The sequence below is a fragment of the Pelobates fuscus genome, chromosome 5 (genome assembly GCF_036172605.1).
Source record: "Pelobates fuscus isolate aPelFus1 chromosome 5, aPelFus1.pri, whole genome shotgun sequence".
Lineage (NCBI taxonomy): Eukaryota > Metazoa > Chordata > Amphibia > Anura > Pelobatidae > Pelobates > Pelobates fuscus.
In genome coordinates, this window is record NC_086321.1 from 208,076,329 (window position 1) to 208,102,956 (window position 26,628).

General features: G+C 42.4%; 1 protein-coding gene across 6 annotated transcripts in view; it reads right to left on the reverse strand.

Moving 5' to 3' along the window:
• Positions 1–13,317: 13,317 nt before the first annotated feature.
• NTRK2 (neurotrophic receptor tyrosine kinase 2) overlaps positions 13,318–26,628 on the reverse strand; it is a 230,715-nt gene continuing 217,404 nt past the window's right edge. For all 6 annotated transcript variants that reach the window (XM_063454989.1, XM_063454987.1, XM_063454988.1 and 3 more), the window contains 2 exons: positions 17,567–17,725; positions 13,318–16,958 (listed from right to left, as the gene is read on the reverse strand). In XM_063454989.1, coding sequence (XP_063311059.1) covers positions 16,773–16,958; positions 17,567–17,725 — 345 coding nt within the window. In that variant the 3' untranslated portion in view covers positions 13,318–16,772. The remainder of the gene's footprint in view (positions 16,959–17,566; positions 17,726–26,628) is intronic.

A 26,628-nucleotide genomic window follows, 5' to 3' on the forward strand; every position in this document is an offset into this window, starting at 1 on the left:
TGCCTTAGCATGCCCCCATTTTTTCACCAATATATGCCAAAGTATGTGGTAAAAAATAATTTGGGGCATTTTTTTACATACGGATTGCATTTTTGCTGGGCATTTTGTATATTTCATATGTGCCACTAAGTTCAAAACCCCCAAATTATGCTCAGCTAAGTCTTCTGAGTAAAAAGACACCCCCAATGAATGTCTTTGGCCCTATTTTGTGAAGCTACAGTGCCATATAGGAGACCAAGCCATATCAGTTTTTACCGAACTTTGAATTTTGACGCTGGGCCTATGTGCAATTTCCAAGCATCTTCGCAGGTTTTAAATTCAAACTACCCCACAAAGGCCTACCATTTTTTAAAGTAGACACCCCAGGGTATTTCAAAAGGCATATTTTGCACCTTAGCGTGGGATCATTTTTCCGCTAGCTTGTACCAGGTGTAGTGGTAATAAGCGTTTTTTCTGCCTTTTTGACACACAAAGTGAGTTTGCACAGTATATTTTGCAAACCTTATGTGTACTGCCACTGTATAATACTTCATATGTTGCTCAGCTATGTCTGCTGAGTACAAAAATACCCCCGTATGTACCTTTACCAGGTATATGTGGACATCGGAGGGACACATTTGGGACACAGCCATTCCAGTTTTTTTCAAACTTTAAATTTTTACGCTGTGCCCATGTCCCATTTTAGAGTATTTTGCCAGGCTATATAATCCAAATACCCCATAAAGCCATACCATTTCTTAAAGAAGACATCCCAGGGTATTTCAAAAGGCATATTTTGAACCTTAGCGTGGGATCATTTTTCCGCTAGCTTGTACCAGGTGTAGTGGTAATAAGCATTTTTTCTGCCTTTTTGACACACAAAGTGAGTTTGCACAGTATATTTTGCAAACCTTATGTGTACTACCACTGTATAATACTTCATATGTTGCTCAGCTATGTCTGCTGAGTACAAAAATACCCCCGTATGTACCTTTGCCAGGTATATGTGGACATCGGAGGGGCACATTTGGGACACAGCCATTCCATTTTTTTCAAACTTTAAATTTTTACGCTGTGCCCATGTCCCATTTTAGAGTATTTTACCAGGCTATATAATCCAAATACCCCATAAAGCCATGCCATTTCTTAAAGAAGACATCCCAGGGTATTTCAAAAGGCATATTTTGAACCTTAGCGTGGGATCATTTTTCCGCTAGCTTGTACCAGTTGTAGTGGTAATGAGCGTTATTAAATGTATTTTTTTTACTTTTTAAAACTTTTTTAATTTTTAAAACTATTTTTTAAACTTTTGTTTTGCTTATTAATTTTTTTAAAGTTTCCTAAACTTTCGTAAAACTTTTTTTTACAGATTTAACATTTTTCTAAGCTTTTTTTTTACCGTTAACCCCTAACTAGCAGTAAGCAAAACTAACAGTATATTCCCCATTTTCCCAACTCCCACCCACCCCAGCTAGCAAAATATTTAATTATACAATATTTAAATTAGTTAATTAAATAAATTTAACCCCTGAGGGTTAAAAAATAAATAAAAGTTAATCGTCAGGGGTTAAAAAAAATTAGATCACAGTATAATACTGTGATCTGTATTTTGATCACTGTAGGCAGTGATCGACTGGCAGGGAAGGGGTTCATTTTTATTTGGACTAGGTAAAGGGTTTATTTTTTAACATTTTTAATTAAACGTTATTAAAACTTTTTTGTAACTTCATTTTTTAACTTTTTAAAGCTTATTTTCAAACTTGTTTTTAACGTTAACCCCTAGTTAGCCTAATTCTAAATCCCCCAATTCCCCACTAACTTCCACCCTCCCCAGCTAACTAAATTTATCATTTTAAAATATTTAAATTAATTAATAAAATATATTTAACCCCTGAGTGTTAAAAAAAAAAAGAATTAACCCTCAGGGGTTAAAAAAAAAAATCAGATCATATTAAAATGTAATCCCTGCCAATTGATCACTGTAGTCAGTGATCAATTGGCAGGGAAGGGGTTAATTTTTTATTAAAATGGGTAAAGGGGGGGTAAAGGGGGGTGGGATTTTAATTGTACTGTATTTTTTTTCACCAGGGGGCAGGATCAGCACTGATCCGTCTCCCTGCACTTCACACTGAACCCGGAAGTGCAGGGAGGCGGAGGTGAGTATACTGAGCACATGTGACCGCTCTGACATGCTGTCAGAGCGGGCACATGTACTGGGACAGCCCGATCCGGTGCTCCCGGTCTGCCTCTAATACAGAGGCAGATCGGAGCACCATTAACCCCGCGATCGCCGCGATTGCGTCGATCTGGGGTTAATTTTACCGCGTGACGGACAAGGTCCGTCACTCGGTGTTAAGGCAATCCCCTGAGTAATCCCACTCATCCTTAAGGGGTTAATTATCTTTCCTTTCTTTATAGGGGTTGATCTAGGACTATGAAAATGCATTTAACCTCTTCATTATAAGCCAGACGAGCTTGCCATCTGCCCCAAACTGCATGAAAGCCTAAGAATGGTTTTATTTTCAGAATACGGTTGCATCACTTGCACAAACTATAGCCTCAAGTCTCCATCCACATATCTGCTGTCCATCAAGTCGATTGCCTTCCTCCGTGTTGTCAAAGGCTAGTTACAATGCGCTATTCATTTTTAGCCACATATAGTGAAAATTAACTGATGTCTGCCAACACATATTAACCAACTTGACCATTGACAACACTCTACATTCTGATTGGCTGTTAAACATTGGTTCTCTTAAAAGCTGATTATTAACCCCTTCCCTGCCAATTGTATGTACACACATATTTTGTAAATTGATGTTCATTGGATGGTAAACTGAAGTAACATAATTTATGTAATATTTGATTGCTTTTTCACACTGATAATAAAATACAATCTATGCAAGTCATTCAACATGGTCATCATGCCCAGTATAAAGTGTTGAGGAACTTTGTTAAAAACAAAACAAAACAAAAAACGTGTGTGAGGGTTGACCTTGGTGCAAACCATATCAGACCCAGAGTAACATCCAAGTCCTACTGAGGCCTCCATTTTAAGGAAACCAAATTATTGAGGGAAATTAATTATTTTTATCCGATTTTTTTTTGTTTACGGAATATTGAACATGTTGAAACAGACAATTCAGAGGGATAAAGTAATAGTAAGAAGGAGAATGGAGAGGATATCAGTAGAAAATAGAGTCAAGATATATTGTGGAGAAGAATTAAAATAAAAACAAGGGGGATTCACTCATAAAAAATTACAGTGCTGGAGGGACCATCTCAACAATTGCATTTAGCATTAGCCTTGCCCAGGACAGACAGAACCAGGATAGACTACACTATATGATCTGTGTCAAATGGGAGTCCCAATTTCAATTTTCAATATCTGGGAGAGACAGATCTGCTTTCAGGAGTGACATTTTTGTTGAATGACAGATAAGACACCTTTTGTGTCAGTCAAAGGCTGCGGATTGATCAATACAGTGCCATGCTTGGTAGGGTCTGGAATAAGTAAATAAATATTGGCAGTATATTAATTTCTATGCAGTTCACTGTGCAAAACCATGAGACCTCCTTGCCATTCCAGTGTCTAAAACATACCTCCCAGCTAAGGCCTCCGGTGAATCGGGACTCCAGTGGGAGGGAGGTAAAGGGGCATGTAAGTGATTGTGTCACTAGCACTTTCCCCAAAGAGACAGGTTAGTCTAGTGTGAATACAAACCAGACTGCCTGTCCATCACACAGTCTAGCCCACTGAGGGCAGGACATGCAAGGAGCACTGTTTCAGTATTTACTTCTTAGCAACTGCAAAATGTCACAAGTAGCGCCACAGAGTTACCAGCTGCTGCTACTCAAAGTTAGTCATTAAGTAGTGGGTTTGCAACCCTGTCTCTACTGTTTAATGACTGCTTCTACATATGTATATATCTTGCATAGCTTATGACCACAGTTTATTATATACGCTGCCGCTATCTCCTGCTAAAGCCAATCACAGGGTGAAGTAGACTTGCTCAGGGTGAGCCTTTTTTTTACCAGAAAGGTGTGGTTGCTATGGTGACAACTTACAGAGAGTGTGTTTCTGTGTTTTACCAGCAAGTGGCTAATCTGCAACTGGTCGGAATTATTGTGAGCAGATTATTTTGATGGTCAGCTAGTAGAAAAATATCAGCAGTCAGTATTTAAAAGATCCTACTAGCTACTGGCTTTTGTCAATAACATCTTAAGCAGCTGCTTACCAACAAGCTTGAGAAGGAGTCCTATATTTTCTATTATGACTTATTTGTTTCTCCAAAAGGGGTTAAAGCGGGAGTCTGAAAATAGTGGGCAGAGTGATGAATGCTTGATTTTTGCTGTGCTTCTGAGCAGTACATATTTGTGTCGTAGACTGTTGCCACAAAAATATTGAATTGAATTGTTTCATCAGATTATTTACGCGTAAGCATCAGCTGCCAAAATTCATTGCACAGAGAACATTGCGATACTAATTACTTCAAAATGAAGGATCGGTCTACCATGGAAAGAAAGAATGCAAAATGCACATTGTTCTATTTTATTTTTAGCCTTGGAATCATTTATGTTAACATTGCCAAATTTTCACATCACTTTTAACAATGAATGGACATTGGACTATGGCTATTTTCCTGTCTACCATGGCAGCCATGTTGCATTGTCTATCAGCTGTCTAATCACATGTGATAACATATCAACAATGTGTGATTATTGGTATTACTTAGAACCGCAGAACTGGCATGTATGTACTGGCGTGTTTAATCTAATTTATAAACAGGTATTTGATTCATTCATCTGGGAGCCATTATAATACTACATTTCTCTGATAATTGTATTAATCTAGTATAACATTAGTATTAAATTGTGAACGTGTTTGAACAGTGCTCCCTTCGAAGGAATGGAGACTGGGTAAGAGTCTAAAAGAGATGGGAAGGGAGTTCCACAGGAACAGTGTAATCCTAGAGAAGCTTTGAAGATGAGCATCAGAGGTGGGAGTACGAGCACAGGATAGACATAGGTCTTAGGCAGAGCGTAGAGGCCTGGATGGGACATACTTGTGTGTTTGGAAGGATAAGTAGGTTGGTGCAGCATTATGTAGGGATTTGTAAGCAAGTAACAGAATTTTTAATTGAGCCCTATATCTAATGGGAAGCCAGCGCAGGGACTGACATACACATTGTTTATTTTAGCTACTAATATATGTATATGAACTTGTAATTCTGATTTTGAACAAAAGATTGTATACAACATTTAAGAGGCAATTCAATGTTTTTTTTCATATGTTTATGTGCTAGCTATGTATACCATGTTTAAACAAATATATCTCAATGTATTGCCAAGGAATTATTATATACAAGAGAATATGTTTAATTGAAGTTATAGGCAAAGGAGAAAGCAAATTATTTCATTGCTGTATTGATCCCATATATAATTCCTTGCAAGACCACATATATAACTCACTCTATTCCTAATCTGTGTGTGATCAATTAAACATATGTAACTAGATAAATATATATTATTTTGCTTCTTGACCAGATCTATTGGGAATAATAATATCTTCCACCACTTTGCTAGCTGTACGCTGGTGACATCATCGTCTTCTCCCTGAGAGTTTGGACAGAGTGACCTCATGCCATTACTTTCATTTGCCAAAATAAAAAAAAAACAAGTTGAGTGTCCATAGTGATGTAATCCATAAGTCCTTACTTAAATATGAATCATCAGTTCAGTAAATAACACAGAAGATAAGATTGGTAATATTAATAGGTCACCTTAAAGTTAAACTGGATGTACAGTGTATAAAAATTGCCGCATTTCGTCCAAATTTAAATTTGGACCAAAACGAATTGCACATGTCTAATACCTACATTATTATCCAGCTTGAGGTCAAGTCATTTTTGTTTACATACAGTTATTTTACTTGTTATTCCTCTTTCTTGTTCTCTAAACCAACCTCACATCTATAGGGATCCAAGTGCCCAGACTGCCACCACAACCACTTACATATATATAGGGCTCCCAGTGCCAGGAATTAGCTTATTGGTCAAGATTCCTCTCATCCCTCTCTCTTGTTTTGCCACTTTTCAGAAATCCAAAGCACTTCGGCACTTTGGACCAATGTCCTTCGTTTGGTTCGGCACTTCTGAACTACCAAACTTCGGACATTCGTAAGCATCCGAATGTCCGAGTTGCACGAAATTCATCCAAATGTACATTCAAAACGAAACGAATTGCACATGTCTAGTTTTTATATTTTTTGTGTGGATAAAGAGATGTAGGTCTTCAGTTATTTTTTCCTGCATCATAAAGATACAAAATCCTGTAGCATCTTTTTTTTTGTTGTTGTTTTTTTTATGTTAAAAATGAATATGTGGGAGGGCGTGGCCTGACCAGGGAACAAGCTGGACGCTCGGGAGTAGAGCTCCGGCACCCTAGCGCTATATATAGCCCACATAAGCTAATTTCACACGCAAAACCACGCAATATGGACAAAAAGAACACCAAAAAACACCCTAAGAAGGGACCAGACACTGGGACATCGGTGCTAGACATGCTCACGGTCCAAAAATCGGGGCCGGCAGGGAGCCAAGATGGCGCCGGAGCAGGCCTTTCCTCAAGGTCCTCCCCACCACGAGCAACAGGGACTTCTGGCCTCACGACGGGAGACTCTGCACAAATCCTAACCAAGCTGGCAGAAGTGCAGACGTACCTTGCAGGAGAAATAGACCGGTCCACGTCCGTCCTGCGCGCCGAAATCTTGGCGCTGGGCACCAGGACCTCTCAATTGGAGGATCGCATGGACAACACGACCCGGGCCCATAACACAGTGATGGCGCACGTTAAAAAACTCGAGGCCCAAGTGGCTGAGATGGAGCTGGCGCTCGAGGACACCGCTAATCGCTCCCGAAGGAATAACATCCGGCTGCGGGGATTACCGGAGCGGGAGAACGAAGGCCCACTACAGGAGGTGCTCCTCTCAATCTTCCGACCGCTGTTGCCAACTTTGCCGGAAGAGCAGTGGTGCATGGAGAGAGCACATAGGGCACTCCGAGCCCGAAAACAAGATACCAACTCACCAAGAGATGTGATCATCCGTTTTCTCCACTTCCAGACAAAGGAGGCACTGATGCGGAGAAGCAGAGAAGAGGAGATACAGCACGGGGGAGCCACCCTCCAGCTCTACCAGGACCTGGCCCCCAGCACTCTGCAACGGAGGAGGGAATGGAGGCCAGTGACCGAGGCCCTAAGAAGAGCGGGAGTCCGGTACACCTGGGGCTTCCCGTTCAAGCTGTTGGCTTTCCGGGATGGTGGGGCCCGAGTGCTGCTGCCTAGCGGAGACCCGGAAAAGTTCCTCAGAGGCCTGGGAGCGCAGATACCGGCACAACTATCGCTGGGTGCGGAGACCGGAGAGGAGCTCATCCCCCTGCCGACGGAGTGGCAGGACGCCGGAGGACAGAGACGCTCACGACCGGACCGGGTACAGTAATTCAAGGTGTCCCGAAGAGAAGGGGGTCCTGAGCTCAGGGGAGGGGAAATTTCACCACATCTTTGGGGCTGGGGGCAAGGGTCCACGTGGCGGCCACGGTGTCCACCCTCCCCCCCCCCCCGCCCTCCGCCATCCCCAGGGAATGGGGTCGGTGGCCATTTGGGAGGGGGGACCGGGGGATACGCTCCTGGGGGCTCGAGTTTGGACAGGGATCTGGACAAGACGGGCATATATGGCCGGAGGCTCTGCACCACAGGACACACCACCTCTAAGGGACAGAGAGCCGGGCGGCCTAGCAAGGGGCCGCGGACCTGATTGCCACACCGGCCGACGGGACTTTAAGCGGGGAACAAGAGGGGTAGGTGACAGAGGCGGGAGGCAGACGATAGCACTGTATGGGGGACTTAGCTTGCACACGTAGAGAACGAGGAGGGTGACTCCTGATGGCGGGAAACAACAGAGTGACACATAGCCCTGCAGAGTAACACCTCGGAGACAGAATCATATTTATATTCAGGGGAACTTGAAGGAAGGTTGCAGCAGGGGGACAAACGCGGGAGCTTAATCACCCCCCCCCCCCCCCCACCCAAAAAAAAAGAAAAAATAAATAAATAAAAAAAATGATAACAAAAAATAAATAACAAAAAACAAACAAACAAACAAAAAAAACTTTAACCATTGAACAGCAACATATCCCCCCCCCCGTCCTGGGGTTACCCCCTCCCCACTCCGAGAGATTCAGACCCCCTCCGTGACGTTTCAGCATAGTGAAGGACCCCCCTCCCCGACTACCTAGTTATAAAGTTACAAAACTCCAGGCAGGAGCTAGCTGCCGGCATTGTGCATATTATACAGGATCACGCAAGGGGTCATGCTGTCTGCCTTCCAAACAACATAACCATGCGACCCACTTGCACCACGCTAGACACACAAGCCGGACGGGAACAGTTGTCCTTATTTGTTTTTATACCTTTCTTAAATACGTAAGAGTTCATATTCTGTGTTACAAAAGCGTTCATTTTAGAACCATGTCGCAAACAGCGCAATTTGGTCAGTAAGCCATACATACCCACCTCGCTCGAGCGCGGTGCGCAGACGAGATGGAGAAATGTACACCCCACACCAGTCTGGCAACAGATAAGTCCAGACGTCCACAACCGAGCACACTACGTGCTCACTTTCCGTTCTCTTTTTCACTCTTACTCCCCCTTATTCTTTCCACCCTGTCTCACCTGCTCCCAGTTTCCCCTCCTACCTCCCACCCTGGGGGTTGTGACCTACACTATAGGATGCTGTGTGGTGGAGGTAAACAGAGGTGGGCGTATAGAAGGCATCATCCATATCCTACCACATGTCACTGAAATTATCTTCCTTAAATGTTAAAGGGCTCAATACGCCGACCAAACGACGTCTCCTGTTCAGGGAACTAAAGAGAATGCAATCTGATATCGCCTTTGTACAGGAGACCCGCCTACCGAAACAAGCCTCGTTCCAGTTAAAAGATCACACATTCCGCACCACCTACGAGGCCAGGGCCCTTACCAAACACAACGGAGTGGCCATACTTATCCGCAACAGCTGCCCACTTCACATAGACACCATAGATGCAGACCCCAAAGGAAGGTACATTATAGCCTCAGGCGCCTTACAGTCCCACAAACTACACCTTCTCAACATATATGCCCCGAACCAACCCGACCCAGACTTCTGGGATGAATTAAAAGCCAAACTTCAGGCATTAGGACACGGCCTCATAATATTAGGAGGAGACCTAAACGCAGCAGCAAACCCCGTAGTCGATCGGAGTTCGCTAGGGGAAGGCCCCAGATTGCAGGGTAGGGGAGGGCAGGACAAATTGCTCCATGGGTTCATCACAGATGCCGGGTTGGTGGACGTATGGAGAGCACATCATCCTAGCACGAGGGACTACACGTTTTATTCGGCCCCACATGGTACCTACTCCAGAATAGATATGTTCCTCATTAACGACAGATCTTTAGACAGAGTCACGGGATCTGAGATAGGTTCCATATCGTGGTCTGACCACGCCGACATCCACCTCACCATTGGCAACTTATGCAGTAGCTCCCCGTGGACATGGAGACTAAACGCCTCACTACTAAACGACCCAGAGATCGTAGAACAGGTCCGCAAGGACATAGTGGAATATTTCGACTTCAACATCACCCCAGACGTGCAGCCGGAGACAACATGGGCAGCACATAAAACAGTTATAAGAGGGACGCTCATTAAATTAGCGACCGTGAGAAAGAAAGCTAGAACCCAAAACTTAACGAATTTACTGACTAAGCTACGGACGCAAGAACAGACACACAAGAGACAACCTGACGACGCCTCATTCCGACGACTAGAAGAGACTAGACTGGCCATACGCACCCTAATGCTAGATGATACTGCCAGAGCAATGACCTGGACTAAACGCACGTTCTATGAACGGGCCAATAAAATGCATACCCTCTTAGCTAGAGTCCTAAAACCGAGAATGAGGCGCGGACATATAGCATCCATTCGACACCCAGATAACTCCATTAAAACCTCACCTAAAGACATAGCCGAGGTATTTACGGAATACTATAAATCCCTATATAACCACTCACCAACCACGGAGACGATGACGAAAAAGGACGAAGACGCCACCCTTAGGTTCCTTAAGGACTTGGAACTCCCGACGCTCCCCAGGGAGGCAGTGGCGGTACTAGCTGCAGATATTACCCCCGACGAAGTAGATAGAGCGATAACGACTTTAAAAGGGAATAAAGCCCCAGGACCCGACGGGTACGACGGTAGTTATTATAAGGCCTTCCGCGAGGAACTGGTACCACACTTAACGACAGTTTTCAACAGGTTCCGGACGGGAGGCACCCCAAATTCGGATATGTCATTAGCCACCATCGTATTATTGCCAAAGCCAGATAGGGACCCCCTCGCTCCAGGTAACTACAGACCAATATCCCTTATTAACCATGACATGAAACTTCTAGCGAAAATCCAGACAGAACGACTGAACCCATTCCTAAATCATCTGATAGATGCCGACCAAGTAGGTTTCATACCTAACAGGCAGTTATTCGAAAACACCCGACGAAACATTGACCTAATCTGGCGCCAGGTGGCCACAAAGACCCCAACGATGCTCGTATCGCTCGACGCTGAAAAAGCGTTTGACAGAGTGAAGTGGCCCTACTTGTTTACGCTACTGACCCAGTTAGGGTTTCCCGAACAGTTTATGACCCTATTAAGAGCCATGTACAGTAATGTCCGAGCACAGGTGAAGATAGCAGGAGCTCCGTTCCATCCTTTCCAGCTTTCTAACGGAACCAGACAGGGGTGTCCCCTCTCCCCACTCCTTTTCGCCCTATCGTTAGAGCCTCTACTGCACGCCCTGAGGAAGCACCCAAGGATACAGGGTATCAAAGTGGGGGGCATAGATTTCCTAGTATCAGCCTATGCGGATGATGTCCTCCTGGCGCTCACCGACCCGGTAAACTCAATGGGGGCCCTAAGGGAAGTCTTAAATGAATTTGGGACCTTTTCCGGATACAGGGTAAACATGACGAAGTCCAGTGTCCTCCCATTGGGAGTACCGACAATGGCAATGAACCAATTGCAGGACGCACATAAGATGAGAATAGAACACCAAACACTCAAGTACCTGGGTATCCGCCTAACAACAAAACCAGAAAACCTATTTCAGCAGAACTACGCCCCAATGATAAAACAACTGATTGGGGAGATGGAGGCGTGGGTGGACAGACCTATCTCCTGGATAGGGAGAATACACGCTGTTAAAATGAATATATTGCCAAGAATTCTGTTCCTGTTTCAGGCGCTGCCCATCCGCGTCTCCAGATCCTCCCTACAGCCTCTACAAAGGGCTATGGAAACCTTTGTTTGGCAAAACAAAAGACACAGAATTTCTAGATTTGTCCTGTACCGTTCAAAGGCGAGAGGGGGTTTGGGCCTGCCGAACATCTACTATTATTATGTAGCTACTCAATTAGCACAAATAGCGATGTGGCACACTCCACCCGGCGAAAGAAAATGGGCAGACATAGAATCCTTAATGACAGGAGCTGATCTCCCGCAGCTACTAATGTGGGTCCCCAGGGAACATAGGCCACCTATTAGGATCACATGCCCGACCATATTAAACTCTCTGAAGATATGGGACACCTTCAAATTAAAATTCCATTTAGCTTCCGACCCGTCCCCCCTCACCCCATACTTACGCAACAAGGCCTTCACCCCCGGAATGGCAGCTAGAGATTTCAGAAACCTAGAGAGGATAGGCCTACAACGCATCTGCCATTTATATGAGGGGACAGAAATTATCCCATTTGACACATTGAGACAGCTAGGCCACTTAACCCCCGCCGATTTCTTCAGATATCTCCAAATCAAAGATTTCGCGAAAACACCAACCATACAAATAGCGGCCCAACAAAAAAAGACCTTCTACGAGCGCATTTGCCTGCAAGAAACCATACCCAAAGGCATGATCACGCTCCTGTACGCCCACCTCTGTTCCGAAGCCAGGGACTGGGGTAAATTAACTTACACGGATCAATGGGAACGAGACCTGGGCGAAACCCTAGAAGGGGTAGAATGGCAAGAGATATGGGAGGCTAACCACTCCTCATCGGTGTGTGTTACCCTCCAGGAACAATCCATAAAAACAATGCTGCGCTGGTACACCACACCGGTTAAGCTGAATCAAATGCAAAAAACCCCAACAGACACGTGCTGGAGGGGATGCGGCCAGAGGGGAACGTACATCCACATGTGGTGGGAATGCCCGCTGATAGGCCCATTCTGGAAGCAGATACAAGACCTAGTCACCCAGATTTTCTCTAGAGCTCCAAACCTTGACCCGTGGCTCTTCCTATTAAGCAGAACCATAGACGGCTGGTCGAGACACGAGCAGAAGTTGATCCACAGAATCACCCTGGCAGCTAGGAGAACGGTAGCCTCCGGTTGGCTCAAACCAACCATCCCGCCCAGGGCCGGGGTGATAAGGCGGATCAAGGAAGTCCACTTGATGGATAACTTAACGGCTAGAGTAAGAGGCACCTTACAAGCCTTCCAGAAGATATGGGAACCGTGGGAAAACTCCAACCTGGCCAACCTCACATAACACACCTCAACATTGCCAACAAAAGATAGGTCTCCTCCCCCATACCCCCCCCCCTTCTCCCACCCCCTCCTATCTTTCTGCTTATTACTATTTCCGTGGAACCTACTCTATACGTTCGACGGGAACCAAAACCTCGACCCATACAAGTAGTGTTATAGGACGATCTTCCAGGGTTAACAAGACACTCACCACACGAAACCACTAAGAAACAACACCCGCACAGCCACCACAGAGGGAGCGAATCACTGGGAACAGCATACAAGGCAAACAAACGAACAGGGGAACCACCGATAGTAAGAACTGTTCGCTCAGCTGACTTTACAGGCACGGGCGACCAATAGCACCATGGTGTTTGTTACCAAAACAGTACTTCTTTGCATATGTATACAATCTGGGATTTGTAACATACCAGGTTTGTAACCTTGGATGACCGTATATTCAGCACCCATGTCGTATACAAATAAAGAATTACAAAAAAAAAAAAAAAAAAAATGAATATGTGAACCTTATTTTACAGCTTTCTGTTTACTACTAGAAGCCTTGGTCGCCAGGCAATTTTGTAATTCAACCCATGCAGGTATGTAATGTTCCTTAGAAATGTTTAAAGTAGTACACATTTTACAAATTAGAAATAATACAATTGATGACACCTTATTAGTATAGTAAGAAATATACTTTCACAGAGACATTTCCCATTTAATTTTGTCCTTTAATGGTTGTTTCAGTTTAAAAAAAAATGAAACAAAAATACATTCTTTCAAAAGCAGTGGTTTCAGAATTCATTTTTCTTGGTCGTATTTTGATGGTTGTTCCAAGATCACTTAAAAGTGACAACAAGTTCAACTGGTAGTTGCTTTTACTTATACACTTATACTGTGTTAGCCATTGCTGTATATTATACAACCGATGACTGCCATGAGCACTAAAAATCCCAAATAAGAATATACAACTCCTTCTAGAAATACATACATCAAATAATATAATAGTGCAAAAAGAAGAGTTTAGGAGTGGGAGAACACACAGATGATCCTTTAATTAGGAACTGGGAATGGGTTGTATCAAATGATTTGACTTATTTTGAAAAATAAAATAAAAAGAAAGACCAACAATATAGCAGTGATATGTAAATGCTGTAATAAGAAACAGTATGGCCGGTGTATAAATAGGTGTGTTTTATTTCGTAAAACAATGCTATCTTAAAATGAAATGTATGTTTCTGGAAACTCATCTATTATATGGTTCCTTTCCCTGTCACTGATTGTAGTGCCATCTCTGATTGAGTGTGGCTAAGCCAATGAAAACGTGGCAATGGCAGCGTGCTACAAATTTGATTAAGTCAGGGCCGTACTTTTAATTAGGCAACAACTGCATCTAAGCTTCCTCAGCCTATACAGAGCTTGGTTACAAGCAGTCATTTTGAAAAGATCAAATTCTGTTAATTTGCGAGAAATGTAGCGCCACAATCTGCAGTTCTACATCCTATATAATTTTAAAAAAGTTATACTAGATCATTTTTGTTTCGAGCCTAACATACTATGTTGCTTGTAGGCACATTACAAATACAGGGAAGAGGCGGGCAGTGTTAACGAGCCTATGCAGAGAAAAAAATGAGATATAATATTGGCTTTAATTACATCTCATCAAGAGAAATATTTATTTCCCTAATTTCAGTAATATCCACTTACATAACCCTTGACTACCAAGTGTATATGCACCATGTGCAATCAAAGCATAATTGTGACCCTTATGATACTCACAGGGTTAATATTTCACCAATACACATTCACCACACAGTAAACCCTAAATCACTGATGTAGAGTATTGCAACATGAGGCCCACTGTATCCAATATGTGCTATAGAAACCTCATTATCCAACAGATCTAGATAAATGATGTGGAAACATAATCCTGAATCTCATTAAAATAAATGTATCATTTGTTTATATGGATTATGTCATATCACACACTTATGTTCAAACTGTACATTAATTCCAAACATATTTATGTTTACCAATAAATGCATATATATGTATTTTGAGAGGATATGTCTCACATGGCAGGCAACAAGAGAATTTAATCTTGCTTTTGAAGCTATTACCAGCTTGCCTTATAGTGTGAAGAATACTTTTCAAAAACACTGTACACAGCTTATCAATGCGTGAGCAATATCTTAGGTGAATAAATGTGGTTGAAATCAGAAGTGCAGCAGTACACAGTACAGAATGTAAGACATTCTCATACTTTCTAACGGATTTCTAAATCCCAAGCCTTCAGACTGTCCAACAATTCGGCGACCATTTTAACTAAGCTGTCTGGTGTTATCAGGCACCTGTTTGTACTGAAAACCTGGGCAAGAAAAATACTGCAAACATCAGTCTATAAAAGAAAAAAGAAATAAACAGAAGAAAAGTTTAAGATAGGTTTTCAACAATGAAACTAAGAAACTGCACATTAACTATCGCACATGTATAATTGTTTCACTTTTCAAAACATTGATAAAAATGTTGTACAATCATTAGCAGACCCCAAAATGAAACAATTCTCTGTGCTAAAGCCTCTGTTTCAGAGGCAATTTTTGATATTTATATATTTTTTTCTCAAATCAAATGTATTTTACAGCTATCCATTTCATTTCAATATACTGCAGTTTATTTACATTTACCTATACACAATGCAATTTCCTTTACTGTGCTACACGTTCTTAACTAACTGACTTTTACAGAGGCCGAGGGGCTTGTAATAGATTAAACCGACCTCCGTGCTTCACTAACGGTTAAAAGAATGTCTGTCTACTCTATGTTAAATGCGATCATGATATAGGTTTTTTTTTATGTGTTCTTGAGAGCAACTTTCAATATCTTTGCATTGGACACATCATGCCGGTAACATATATAAGCATGCGCTGTCTCCTGATTTAACATCACAAACATTTTAGAAAGGTCTCTACTTTTTACAATCTGATATATAGAAATATGAACTTCATATCAGAGGCCACAGAGGAATAAGAGGGTGACAAACAAACCATAGGAATATACATTTCAGACATCTTTTGGTTATGACATTGTTTGAAGGACCCTGCTTCCCAAACAGGTGTAGCTGGTTCTGTTGCTTGTAATACATAGGTGTTTTATGCAATATTCCTCTGGCCATCTTTGCAACACAAATCTAACATTTTCTCGCCAGTGAAAAATGTCCCAAAAATAGATATCTGCGCACTTTTCTCAAAGTAGCTGTATTGTAGGGTTTTGTAAACTGGTGAATTGGTTAGATTGTCGGTCGGGCACTGTTTTAGATGAACTCAACATCTCTCTGTGACGATCAAAGTCTCTTAAATAAGTCATTTTGCTTTAATGCATCATAATACTTGATTTACTGCATTTAATAAGGGGCTGAACATATATTATCATAGACAGCAAGTCTCTCTTTACCTTGTGTTAAAATGAATAGATGTGCACACTGGAGGAAGGTTTATTATTATTTTTTCTGAGTAATATGTTTTGCAATTTTTCTAGGTAGATAAACAACGTGGCTCCATTTACATGCCTCCTCAATACAGCAAATTTTCCCGACCACTTTTCCTGCAATCTCCTACATGTCTCTTTTCAGAAAATGGCTGTCATTACTGCATGTAGCCAAAGAGTAGAGTTGACTAAATGTCAGTGGACGCTCTACAGGTGAGTGCAGCAGGAAGTGGTAAAGTCCATGTCACCTTTTTGTTTACATTTTTCCCTTTTTTTCATCCACATCGAAGGCAGGAATACAAGAAGGCATTGTTTGATGTGGTAGACAGACATGCGTGCCTGCTGATTAACAGAAAACGTTTTAAGGCCTTTTTCTATGTATGCTGAGTTACAGAAAGGCAGAAGCATAAAGAAGAAAAGACAGTGATAGACAACCAAAGAAAGACTGCAGAAGGTAAAAAGATAAAGGCCCAGAATGAAGGAAGAAGATACAACCAATGAATGGCAAATATTCAATATTGTGTATTGTACAGATGAAGAAGTTAGTGTTGCTTGCCCTTTTTGAAAGCTTGTCAGCATCTTTGCCAGTAATACTGTCAGAGGTTATAACACATTTCATGAAGTTTAGCGGGAGTTCACCACATTCATCCACCAAAGCTCATATTGGAAACAGCATGAACTCTTAGCCGAGGATATCGAGGTATACAGGAGATGCCTTGGACAAGTTCTGAAGGAGGCTGTGTATTTCCTTGATATTCAGCCTCATATGTGGCTCCCTCTGCCAGCACCCCAGCATTAAATCATATACTTCTTTTGGGCAAGTGCGAGGTCTCTGTAAGACTCGACCTTGAGTAATACACTCGATCACCTAAAAGAGAAATGTAATATTTGCAAAATATTAACAAAGTTACAAACTACTGTAAGTTTCGAGTATTTCAATGTAACTGTCATACATTAAACTAAACAGTGAAACTACAAACATTAAATCTCATTATCATCATTATTTGTAGGATCTTTATTATCATTAATTATATTGTCAATGGTTCAGACAATACAATGTTACAAATTATGACACCAATAGAGCATGGGTTTATATTTGGGAAATTGCAAATTAAACATTTAATTTAATTTAATTTTAATTTCCTTGTCAGCTACTTATGAAAAAGCACTATTTCTCACTTCACTGCCTGACTTGCTGAAATTAGATTGTAAGCTATGTGATGCACCATTTATATGCTTGTCTGTTACTGACAAATCGATAGTGTTTAAAATGGCTGTTGGTAAAGACAGCGACTCACATCTGATTCAATGCTACACAATTTCACTGTTAGCGACTGCTAATTGGTGGCTGCAATTAAACAAACACTAAAACCATTTCATCTATATATCTGACTTGGTCAACCAAATATTTGTTTTATTGAATATATGTTACTCTTTTTCCAATTCAGTTCCCTCATGAGTATAAAAAACACAAACCTCATTGTTTGATAGTTGATACCATGGTTGCTTTCCATAGGTGAATATTTCCCATAAAACAACCCCTAAACTCCAAACATCACTTTCTGTGGTAAATTTCCTATACATAATACTTTCAGGAGGCATCCAACGGATTGGTAACATTGTGTGTCCACCAACCTAAAAGAAGAAAAAAAGAAAAAAGACAATTTCATAGGAATTACTATCAATTTTTACAAATAAATCATGGCAAAAAGATCATGAAGGTTAAAACCAGTATCCTGTATAATTAGTATCTAAGAGATTTGAAGATTTGAAAGGTTATATTGTGATATACCTCCAAACTATACCCAAAGAGCATTTCAAATATAAACTGGAAATCCATTTATACAAAGATTTTACATTAATTTTGGTAATTTCTTGCAGGGTCATTCATTACAGTGAGAATTCAATGTGAATGCAAAGTCAATTTCAGATTCAAGATTTCACTAGCCAAAACTAGAAACATTCTCTATTATTATTATTATTATTATGTTATTATTTATATAGCGCCATCAAATTCTGCAGCAATTGGTGGACGAACAGACATGTAGTTGTAACCAGACAAGTTGGACACACAGGAACAGAGGGGTTGAGGGCCCTGCTCAATGAGCTTACATGCTAGAGTAAGTGGGGTAAAATGACACAATAAGGTAACGATAGTATTAGACTAGTGATAGTTGCAGCAGAGGAATCAGTCGGGAGCTATTAACAGTTTAATTGATACGCTTTTATGAAGAAGTGGGTTTTTTAACAATTTTAAAAGACAGGGTGAGCATCTAACGGAGGAGGGAAGCGAGTTCCACAGGAACGGTGAAGCCCTCAAGAAATCTTGAAGGCGAGCATCAGAGGTGGGAGTACGGACAGAAGATAGACGTAAGTCTTCAGCAGATCATAAGGGCCTAGATGGGACATACTTGTGTATAAGGGAGGATAGATAGGTGGGAGCAGCATTATGTAGAGATTTGAGAGCAAGAACCAGAATTTGAAATTTAGCCCTATATCTTACAGGAAGCCAATGTAGGGACTGACAGAAGGGTGAGGCGTGGGAGGTGCGGGTGCACCCTTCTGTCCTCAGGTTTCTAGCTGATTCCCAAAATATTGTTGTTTGTATGCATTTTTAGTATATGATAAATAAAATCGGAATAGTGTACCACAAATAATTCACAAGTAGAAAGCCACACTCAGGCTTTGATAATTTATGAATTTTCACTGGTTAATAATGGCCTCCATTAAACAAGCCAAAGGCATAGAATTGTGACATCCTGTTCCTGGTTGCGGATCATTTCTGGCAATGGCTTCTGGTATCCAGTACTCTTTTGACAATTCTTGTTTAGTTTCTTGGTTTTTCTTGCTCTCTATTCCATGTCTGGCTTTCTTTATGCTGGGTTTTCTGGGTTCATTCCTTTATTCCATTACTGCTCTTGGATTCCTTTAAGTGTTTGTTTTTTTGTTGCCACACCCGTTCCTTTCCCATTAATCCTTTTAATTTCAGTCTGGTCCTGCAGGCAGTGGTGTCATTACCTCTGCTCCTTTGTTTGTAGGTAAGTGCTGTGTTTGTTTTATTATTGTTTATTTAGTCATGCATATCTAGGCAGTTGGGACCCACCATAATTGGAGTACTTTGGCGCAGTGGTGGGCTACATACATCTTGGCCATTTATGTATGTCTAAATCTCCAATGTTTATTGCACATATTAGTACTTAGTTATGTATCCTCTTGTTTTACCTTGTATCTCTTGTCTTGTTTTATTTGTCTTGTATTCCCAGTTCATGTACAGTCCTGCCCTGTTCATGTTTTCCTTATGTATTGTGTACATGTTCTGGTTCTGCTTTCTATCCTTCTCCGGTTCTGGGTTCTTCTAGTCTTGTCTTGCTATCTTCTTTGGTGTCTGTTCTAGTCTTGCTTTTTGTCTAGTACTGGATACATATCTGCTGCAGAGCCTCCCTATTCATATCCTGGGAGGTCTGCACAGTGGCGTACACACAACCCATGGGGCCCCGGTGCGAAAACTGATCCGTGGGCCCCCCCACGCGCTTACTCTGTGCGGGCTGGGGCCGCAACACATGGCGGCGGGCACCGGGTCGCAGGGCTGCGACCTGTGTGACCGCGGTATGTACGCAAGTGCATGCATAAACACATACACTTAAAGGACCACTACAGACACCCAGATCACATCAGCTCAATGAAGTGGTCTGGGTGCCAGGTCTCTAGTTTTAACCCTGCAGCTGAAAACATAGCCGTTTCAGAGAAACGGCTATGTTTCACTGAGGGTTAATCCAGCCTCTAGCGGCTGTCTCATTGACAGCCGCTAGAGGATTTTCTGCGATTCTCACTGTGAAAATCACAGTGAGAAGACGCTGAACGTCCATAGGAAAGCATTGAATAATGCTTTCCTATGGGCGGTTTGAATGCGCGCGTGGCTCTTGCCACGCATGCGCATTCGGAGCTGAGAGGCGGATCGGGGCGGAAAGATTCCCAGCGCCAAGGGAGTCCGGCGCTGGAGAAAGGTAAGTGCTTAAGACACACACACTCTCATGAACAGACGCACACATTTACTGACAGACACACACTCAGTGACAGACATACATACACACTCACTAACAGATGCACACAAACATACTCAGTAACAGACACACACACTAACACACTCTAACACACACACACTCTAAGACTAACACACTAACACACACACTAACACACACAATCTAACACTAACACACACTCACACTCACAAACACACACTAACATACACTCACACACTAACATACACTCACACACTAACACACTCACACTATAACACACTCTAACACACTCACACACACTAACATACACTCACACACACTAACACTCACAAACACACACTAACATACAAACACACACTAACATACAAACACACACTAACATACACTCACTCACACTCACAAACATACACTCACAAACACACACTAACACTCACAAACACACACTAACATACACTCACACACACTAACACACTCACTCACACACACTCACACACACTCACACACACTAACATACACTCACACACACTAACATACACTCACACACACTAACATACACTCACACTCACAAACATACACTCACACTCACAAACACACACTCACACTCACAAACACACACTAACATACACTCACTAACATACACTCACACACACTAACACACTCACTAACACACACTAACATACACTCACACACACTAACATACACTCACACACACTAACATACACTCACACTCACAAACACACACACTCACTAACACTAACATACACTAACACTCACAAACACCTTTTTTTTTAAATCCCCCCAGCCTCCTTACCTGTGGGAGAGCTGAGGGGATTCCCTGGGGTCCAGTGGTGCTGCTGGGCTCCTGGGGGGCCGGTCACCCGGCGGGCAGTCAGGCTGGCCGGTCCTGCGGGCGCGCGAGGGAGCACTGTCTCCTGTGTGCTTCCTCTTCAGCTCCCTCGCGCGCCGCACTGATACCGGAGCCGGAAGATGACGTCATCTTCCGGCTCCGGTATCAGTGCGGTGCGCGAGGGAGCTGAAGAGGAAGCACCTAGGAGACAGTGCTCCCTCGCGCGCCTGCAGGACCGGCCAGCCGGGTGACAGCAGGGCCAGCCTCGGGGGGCCCTGAGGTGGCCGGCTCTTGGGCCCCCCAGGAGAAGAGGCTGGCCCAGTGACATACATACCGGGGTCGCAGGGCGGCCGGGCCCCCTGGTGGGCCGGGCCCGGTCGCAGCCGCGACCCCTGCGACCCCGGTATGTACGCCACTGGGTCTGCATATTGTCATCTGGCACCTGGGATCCGCAGAAGCTGCATCAGGGCCCTGGTATGTGGCCGCACAAACGCTGGTGGCATGTGATTACCCAGCACCAGGCCCTGATAGTCCATTTCCACACAGTGACTCCTATTATCAACATCAGGCATTCTGGGTCTCGGTCACCGGACCGCCACCCCTGATAAGAATGCCATCTACTAAACAAAAAAGTTATTACAATACATTATTAAAATTGTAATTATTTATAAAGTTGCAACTTATTCCACATTACAGTATAATGGCTGGACAAGACATCAAAATTTTAAATGACAAGTTTGGCTCACAGAAACTAGTGTGGTAATGATATCTCTATTGTCCTGAAGGGATATTGACAAACAAGAATGAACATTTGCACAGTGAAAAAATATATATATTTGAATGCATTTCAGAAAACACACAACCATCTATTTAGAGAAATTCAAGAAAAGAAGTTCTAGACATCATCTGCATAAAAGTGGTTTTGAAATCCACTGGAACATTCAACATAGACAAACTTTTTATAGTTAGGAGACAAGGGTCTCCAGATCAGAGGATGTGAGTTGGGTCCCCAATGGAAAGAGGTAGAAAGGGTGAAGTGCTAGAAAAGAAGCATTGAGTGAGCAGTAGGAAAGGTAATAGGAGTACCATAGAACTACTACAGTCACATAGGCTAAGGGTATGAAAGGTAAGGAGAAGCTCGTGGTTCACTGGTAGGAAAATGTTCTTGCAAAAAAAACCCTTGTATTCACTGCTTTAAATTACTCTAAAAACATGCTGAAAGTCAGCATCTCAGCCAACGTACAGATTGAGGAACAGCACACACAAAAACTGGAATGTGCATCCTCCAAATAAGGTCTTTTAGCCCCCAGAGAACCAGACACACCTATACACACTTATACACACCTATACACACCTATACACACCTATACATGGGGGGTATCACTGTACTCAGGAGATGTTGCTGAACACATATTGGGGTTTTCTTTGGCAGTAACCCTTAAAGTTCTCAGTACAAGTATTCTTAAATTGCTATGTGTGTCAAAAACACCACCAATTATTATTATTTTTTTAGTTTGGCATAGATTGGTGGTAAAATGGTTGCATGAAAGAGTCAAAATACCCCAAGTTTAATACCTTCGGTTGTCTTCTTTAAAAAAATATATACATGTGAAGGGTTATTCAGGGATTCCTGACAGATATCTTTTTTTTTTTCTCTCATTCATTTTGAAAAAAAAAATGGTTTGGAAATAGTAAAGTGCTACTTGTACTTACTTCCCTATAACTTGCAAAAAAAAAAAAAAAGCTAAGAACATGTTAACATTGGGTATTTATAAACTCAGGACAAAATCTAGAAACTATTTATCATGGGTGTTTTTTGGTGGTTGTAGATGCGTAACAGATTTTGGGGGTCAAAGTTAGAAAAAGTGTTTGTTTGTTTTCTTCATATTTTATAATTTTGTAATATTTTATATGATATGATGAAAATAATGATATCTTTAGAAAGACCATTTAATGACAAGAAAATGGTATATAATATGTGTGTGTACAGTAAATGAGTAATAGAAAGATTACAGCTAAACGCAAACGCTGCAGAAATGTAAAAACAGCCCTGGTCCTTAGCGGTAAGAAAATAAAAAAAATGGTCTGGTCACTAAGGGGTTAAAGAATGACAGTGCTTAATTAATATGAATTAAAGTGCATTAAATGAATCCGTAGTATGTGCATTGTTAATATATATATATAACTCAACATTTAATTAAAGTGACAGTGCTTTTAAGTATATATTAACAATGCATTATAAGATTTAAAACTGAATTTTTGTGTATGCGCTGTTCCTTAATCTGTACTTTCTATAAATGTTGGTATTTATGGCAGTACCACTCCTGAGAAATGCATGCTCCCTCAATTCCGCTTTTTTTTTCAGTCACCAACTGAATTAATTTACTCACAGACAAATAATTATCTTAAGCCTTATGGTTTATAACATAGTAATAGTGCTTTTTTATACTTATTCATCTAGTCTATGCTTGTTTGTTAGTGTAGAATCTTCTTTAAATATTAATGACAGCTTTGAACTGAAAGGCACTTTTAAAGTAAATGGGTGTGTTTAGAAAAAAAAAAACACCTCACATAATCTCACTGCATGATTTTTGCAATATTACATGACGTAATCTATTAAAAGGAACGTGACATAAGCACATACAGAAGAGAAATGTGATATTTATACTAATTACAAACATTTTAAAACCAACGACTTGTATCATACATTTCATTAGGGTGATTACCAAGTAATGTTTGTTATAGAAGGCCAACATCTATTCAATTTAAATTTATAACAAAAATTATTATTATTTTTAATAAATAAATACATTTTAGTTTGTGTGTTGTTTTTTTAATTAAAAGGTTTCAAATGTACAGGCAGGGATCTTTATGCAGTATAAGGAAGACAAAATGGCAAATTGGACCTACAGTAGGGTGTGCCTGCATACATCTGGCAAATCTTTTGTGCATGCCTATGTTTAGAACTTAACATTATAGATGTCCCGAATAGTTCGCTGGCGAATAGTTCCCGGCGAACATAGCTTGTTCGCGTTCGCCACGGATGGCGAACATATGCGATGTTCAGTCCGCCCCATATTCGTCATCATTGAGTAAACTTTGACCCTGTACCTCACAGTCAGCAGACACATTCCAGCCAATCAGCAGCAGACCCTCCCTCCTAGACCCTCCCACCTCCTGGACAGCATCCATTTTAGATTCATTCAGAAGCTGCATTGTTTTTTTTTGTTTTTTTTTAGACAGAAGTGTGTTATATTTGAGCATGCTAGGCTGAACGTACGTATATCATGGCTAGTTGCACTGAGGGTATGAGTATATAGCAGTACATTGTTGTGAAAGATGGCTGTCATGTTTAGGGTGTAGCTTGCACGTTATCAACTGTGTATTTATATCAGCAGCTCCACCACTAGTTATAAATCAAGTGTGAGTCGCCCCATGAGATGAGACTAGTGAATAACATAATACATGAACGGCTATAGTGGGACATGCTTGGCAGGCTGCTGTTTACTGCTTGTGCTCATCCGATACCTTCTGGGCGCCAGGTGCAGACCCTGGGAGTCCCTGATACCTGGAACAACAAAGGCAAGTCTCTATTCCATCTGTTTTTATACCATCATCTTTTACCCTAAACCGAGATACTCCACCCACTGTGTGTATGTATATAAGGCTTTGCATTTCTGTTTGTGCCTCCGGTCCCGTCTTCGATGCCTTTTGCGTTGGTGGATTTTAATGGGGACTGCTTCGCTTAGCTGTGGTGGAGCTTGTTGGGGCTTCCTGCTTGTTATTTGCTTCCAAAATTGATTAAAGAGTCTGTCCAGCTTAGACTCAACATCCTGCCATGCTTTGCTAGTGCCAGGAGGACACGCGGCTGCCGCCATATTGGGAGAGTCGCAGATGAGTATGTCAGCCTGGGCGGCTGTGCTCTGTGCGTCCATTAGCTCCAGACAGCCTCTCAGGGGTGGACCGGGATAACCCCCACCGGTCCGAGGGGGGGTAACGGAGCTCATGCCGGGAAGTAGCTGCTTTTGGGCATGCCAGGATCGGGAGATCGGCCGCCTCTCCCGCACGGTGAGCACCAGGCCACACTTGCCACGCGGAGGTAAGTAAGACTCCGTCAAGTTGCTGACCGCTATTAAGCATGTCGGGTAGGTCAGGTAGGAGCAACATTGCTGGGTCATCCCCTTCTGGGGTGAAATTCGTTTGTTGACAGCTGCTTAAAGTGAGATATTGAGGGAGCTCACATGAAGTGCGTCTTTCCTCCATGACAGCTAGGCCCCGCCCCCCAGAAGCTGCATTCTTAGTGAGAGGAGGGACAGTGTAGCTGCTGCTGATTTAATAGGGAAATCGATAGCTAGGCTAGTGTATTCAGTGTCCACTACAGTCCTGAAGGACTCATCTGATCTCTGCTGTAAGGACAGCAGCCCAAAAAGCCCTTTTTAGGGCTAGAACATCAGTCTGCTTTTTTTTTTTTCCTGTGTAATCTAATTGCAGTTGCCTGCCTGCCAGCGTGTGTGTCAGGCTCACAGCGTATACTGTGCCCACTTGCCCAGTGCCACCACTCATATCTGGTGTCACAACATTTAAAAAAAACTAAACTTTTTTGACAGTAATATAATAGCAGTCAGTTTCCTTCACACGTGTGCGTTTCAGGGCCGGCCAGGGCACAGTGTCACACCAGTGCAACTCATATCTGGTGTAACAGTAGTGTACATTTGCCCAGTGTTCAGAGGCCACGTACCCTGAACTCGAAAAGGCAGCATTACACACATGGACGTACGGTGTGATGATGATGATGTTGTACCCGCTGCTGCTTCCTTTGTTGAGTTGTCAGATACAAGTGAAGTGGTTGATGATGACGATGCGTCCGTGGATGTCACGTGGATGCCCGCTAGAAGAGAAGAAGAACAGGGGGAAAGTACAGATGGGGAGAAAGAGAGGAGGAGGAGACGAGTTGGAAGCAGGGGGAGGTCGTCGCAAGGAGCTAGTGGCACAGTCAGACAGCATGCATCGGCACCCGGGGTCAGCCAGACAGCACGCCAATCAACGCATGCTGTTGCCACCACCAGAATGCCGTCATTTCAGAGCTCAGCAGTGTGGCATTTTTTTGGTGTGTCTGCCTCTGACAACAGTTTGCGGTGTTTGCGGTGCGTTAAACGGGGAGTTTGGTCTGTCACTGTGAAGCAGGCGTAACCCTTACACTACCTGATCGATACAACATCATACCTGATGTTTTAAAGCATGTTATTCCAAACAATTTAGGAATGTTAGGTGATTTATGCCCTTTATGGATTAAAACCAGACTCTGCATCAACTATGTAATTTTCCATGGGAGTTTTGCCATGGATCCCCCTCCGGCATGCCACAGTCCAGGTGTTAGTCCCCTTGAAACAACTTTTCCATCACTATTGTGGCCAGAAAGAGTCCCTGTGGGTTTTAAAATTCGCCTGCCCATTGAAGTCTATGGCGGTTCGCCCGGTTCACCCGTTCGCGAACATTTGCGGAAATTCACGTTCGTCGTTCGCGAACAGAAAATTTTATGTTCGCGACATCTCTACTTAACATGTATTGCAGAACTGAATATTTTCAATCAGTGATACCACAAGCCTTTGTTTGCCACCACATTGAAACTACTGCTGTGATAGTTTGAATGTAGTTTTTAATTCTGTATTTTT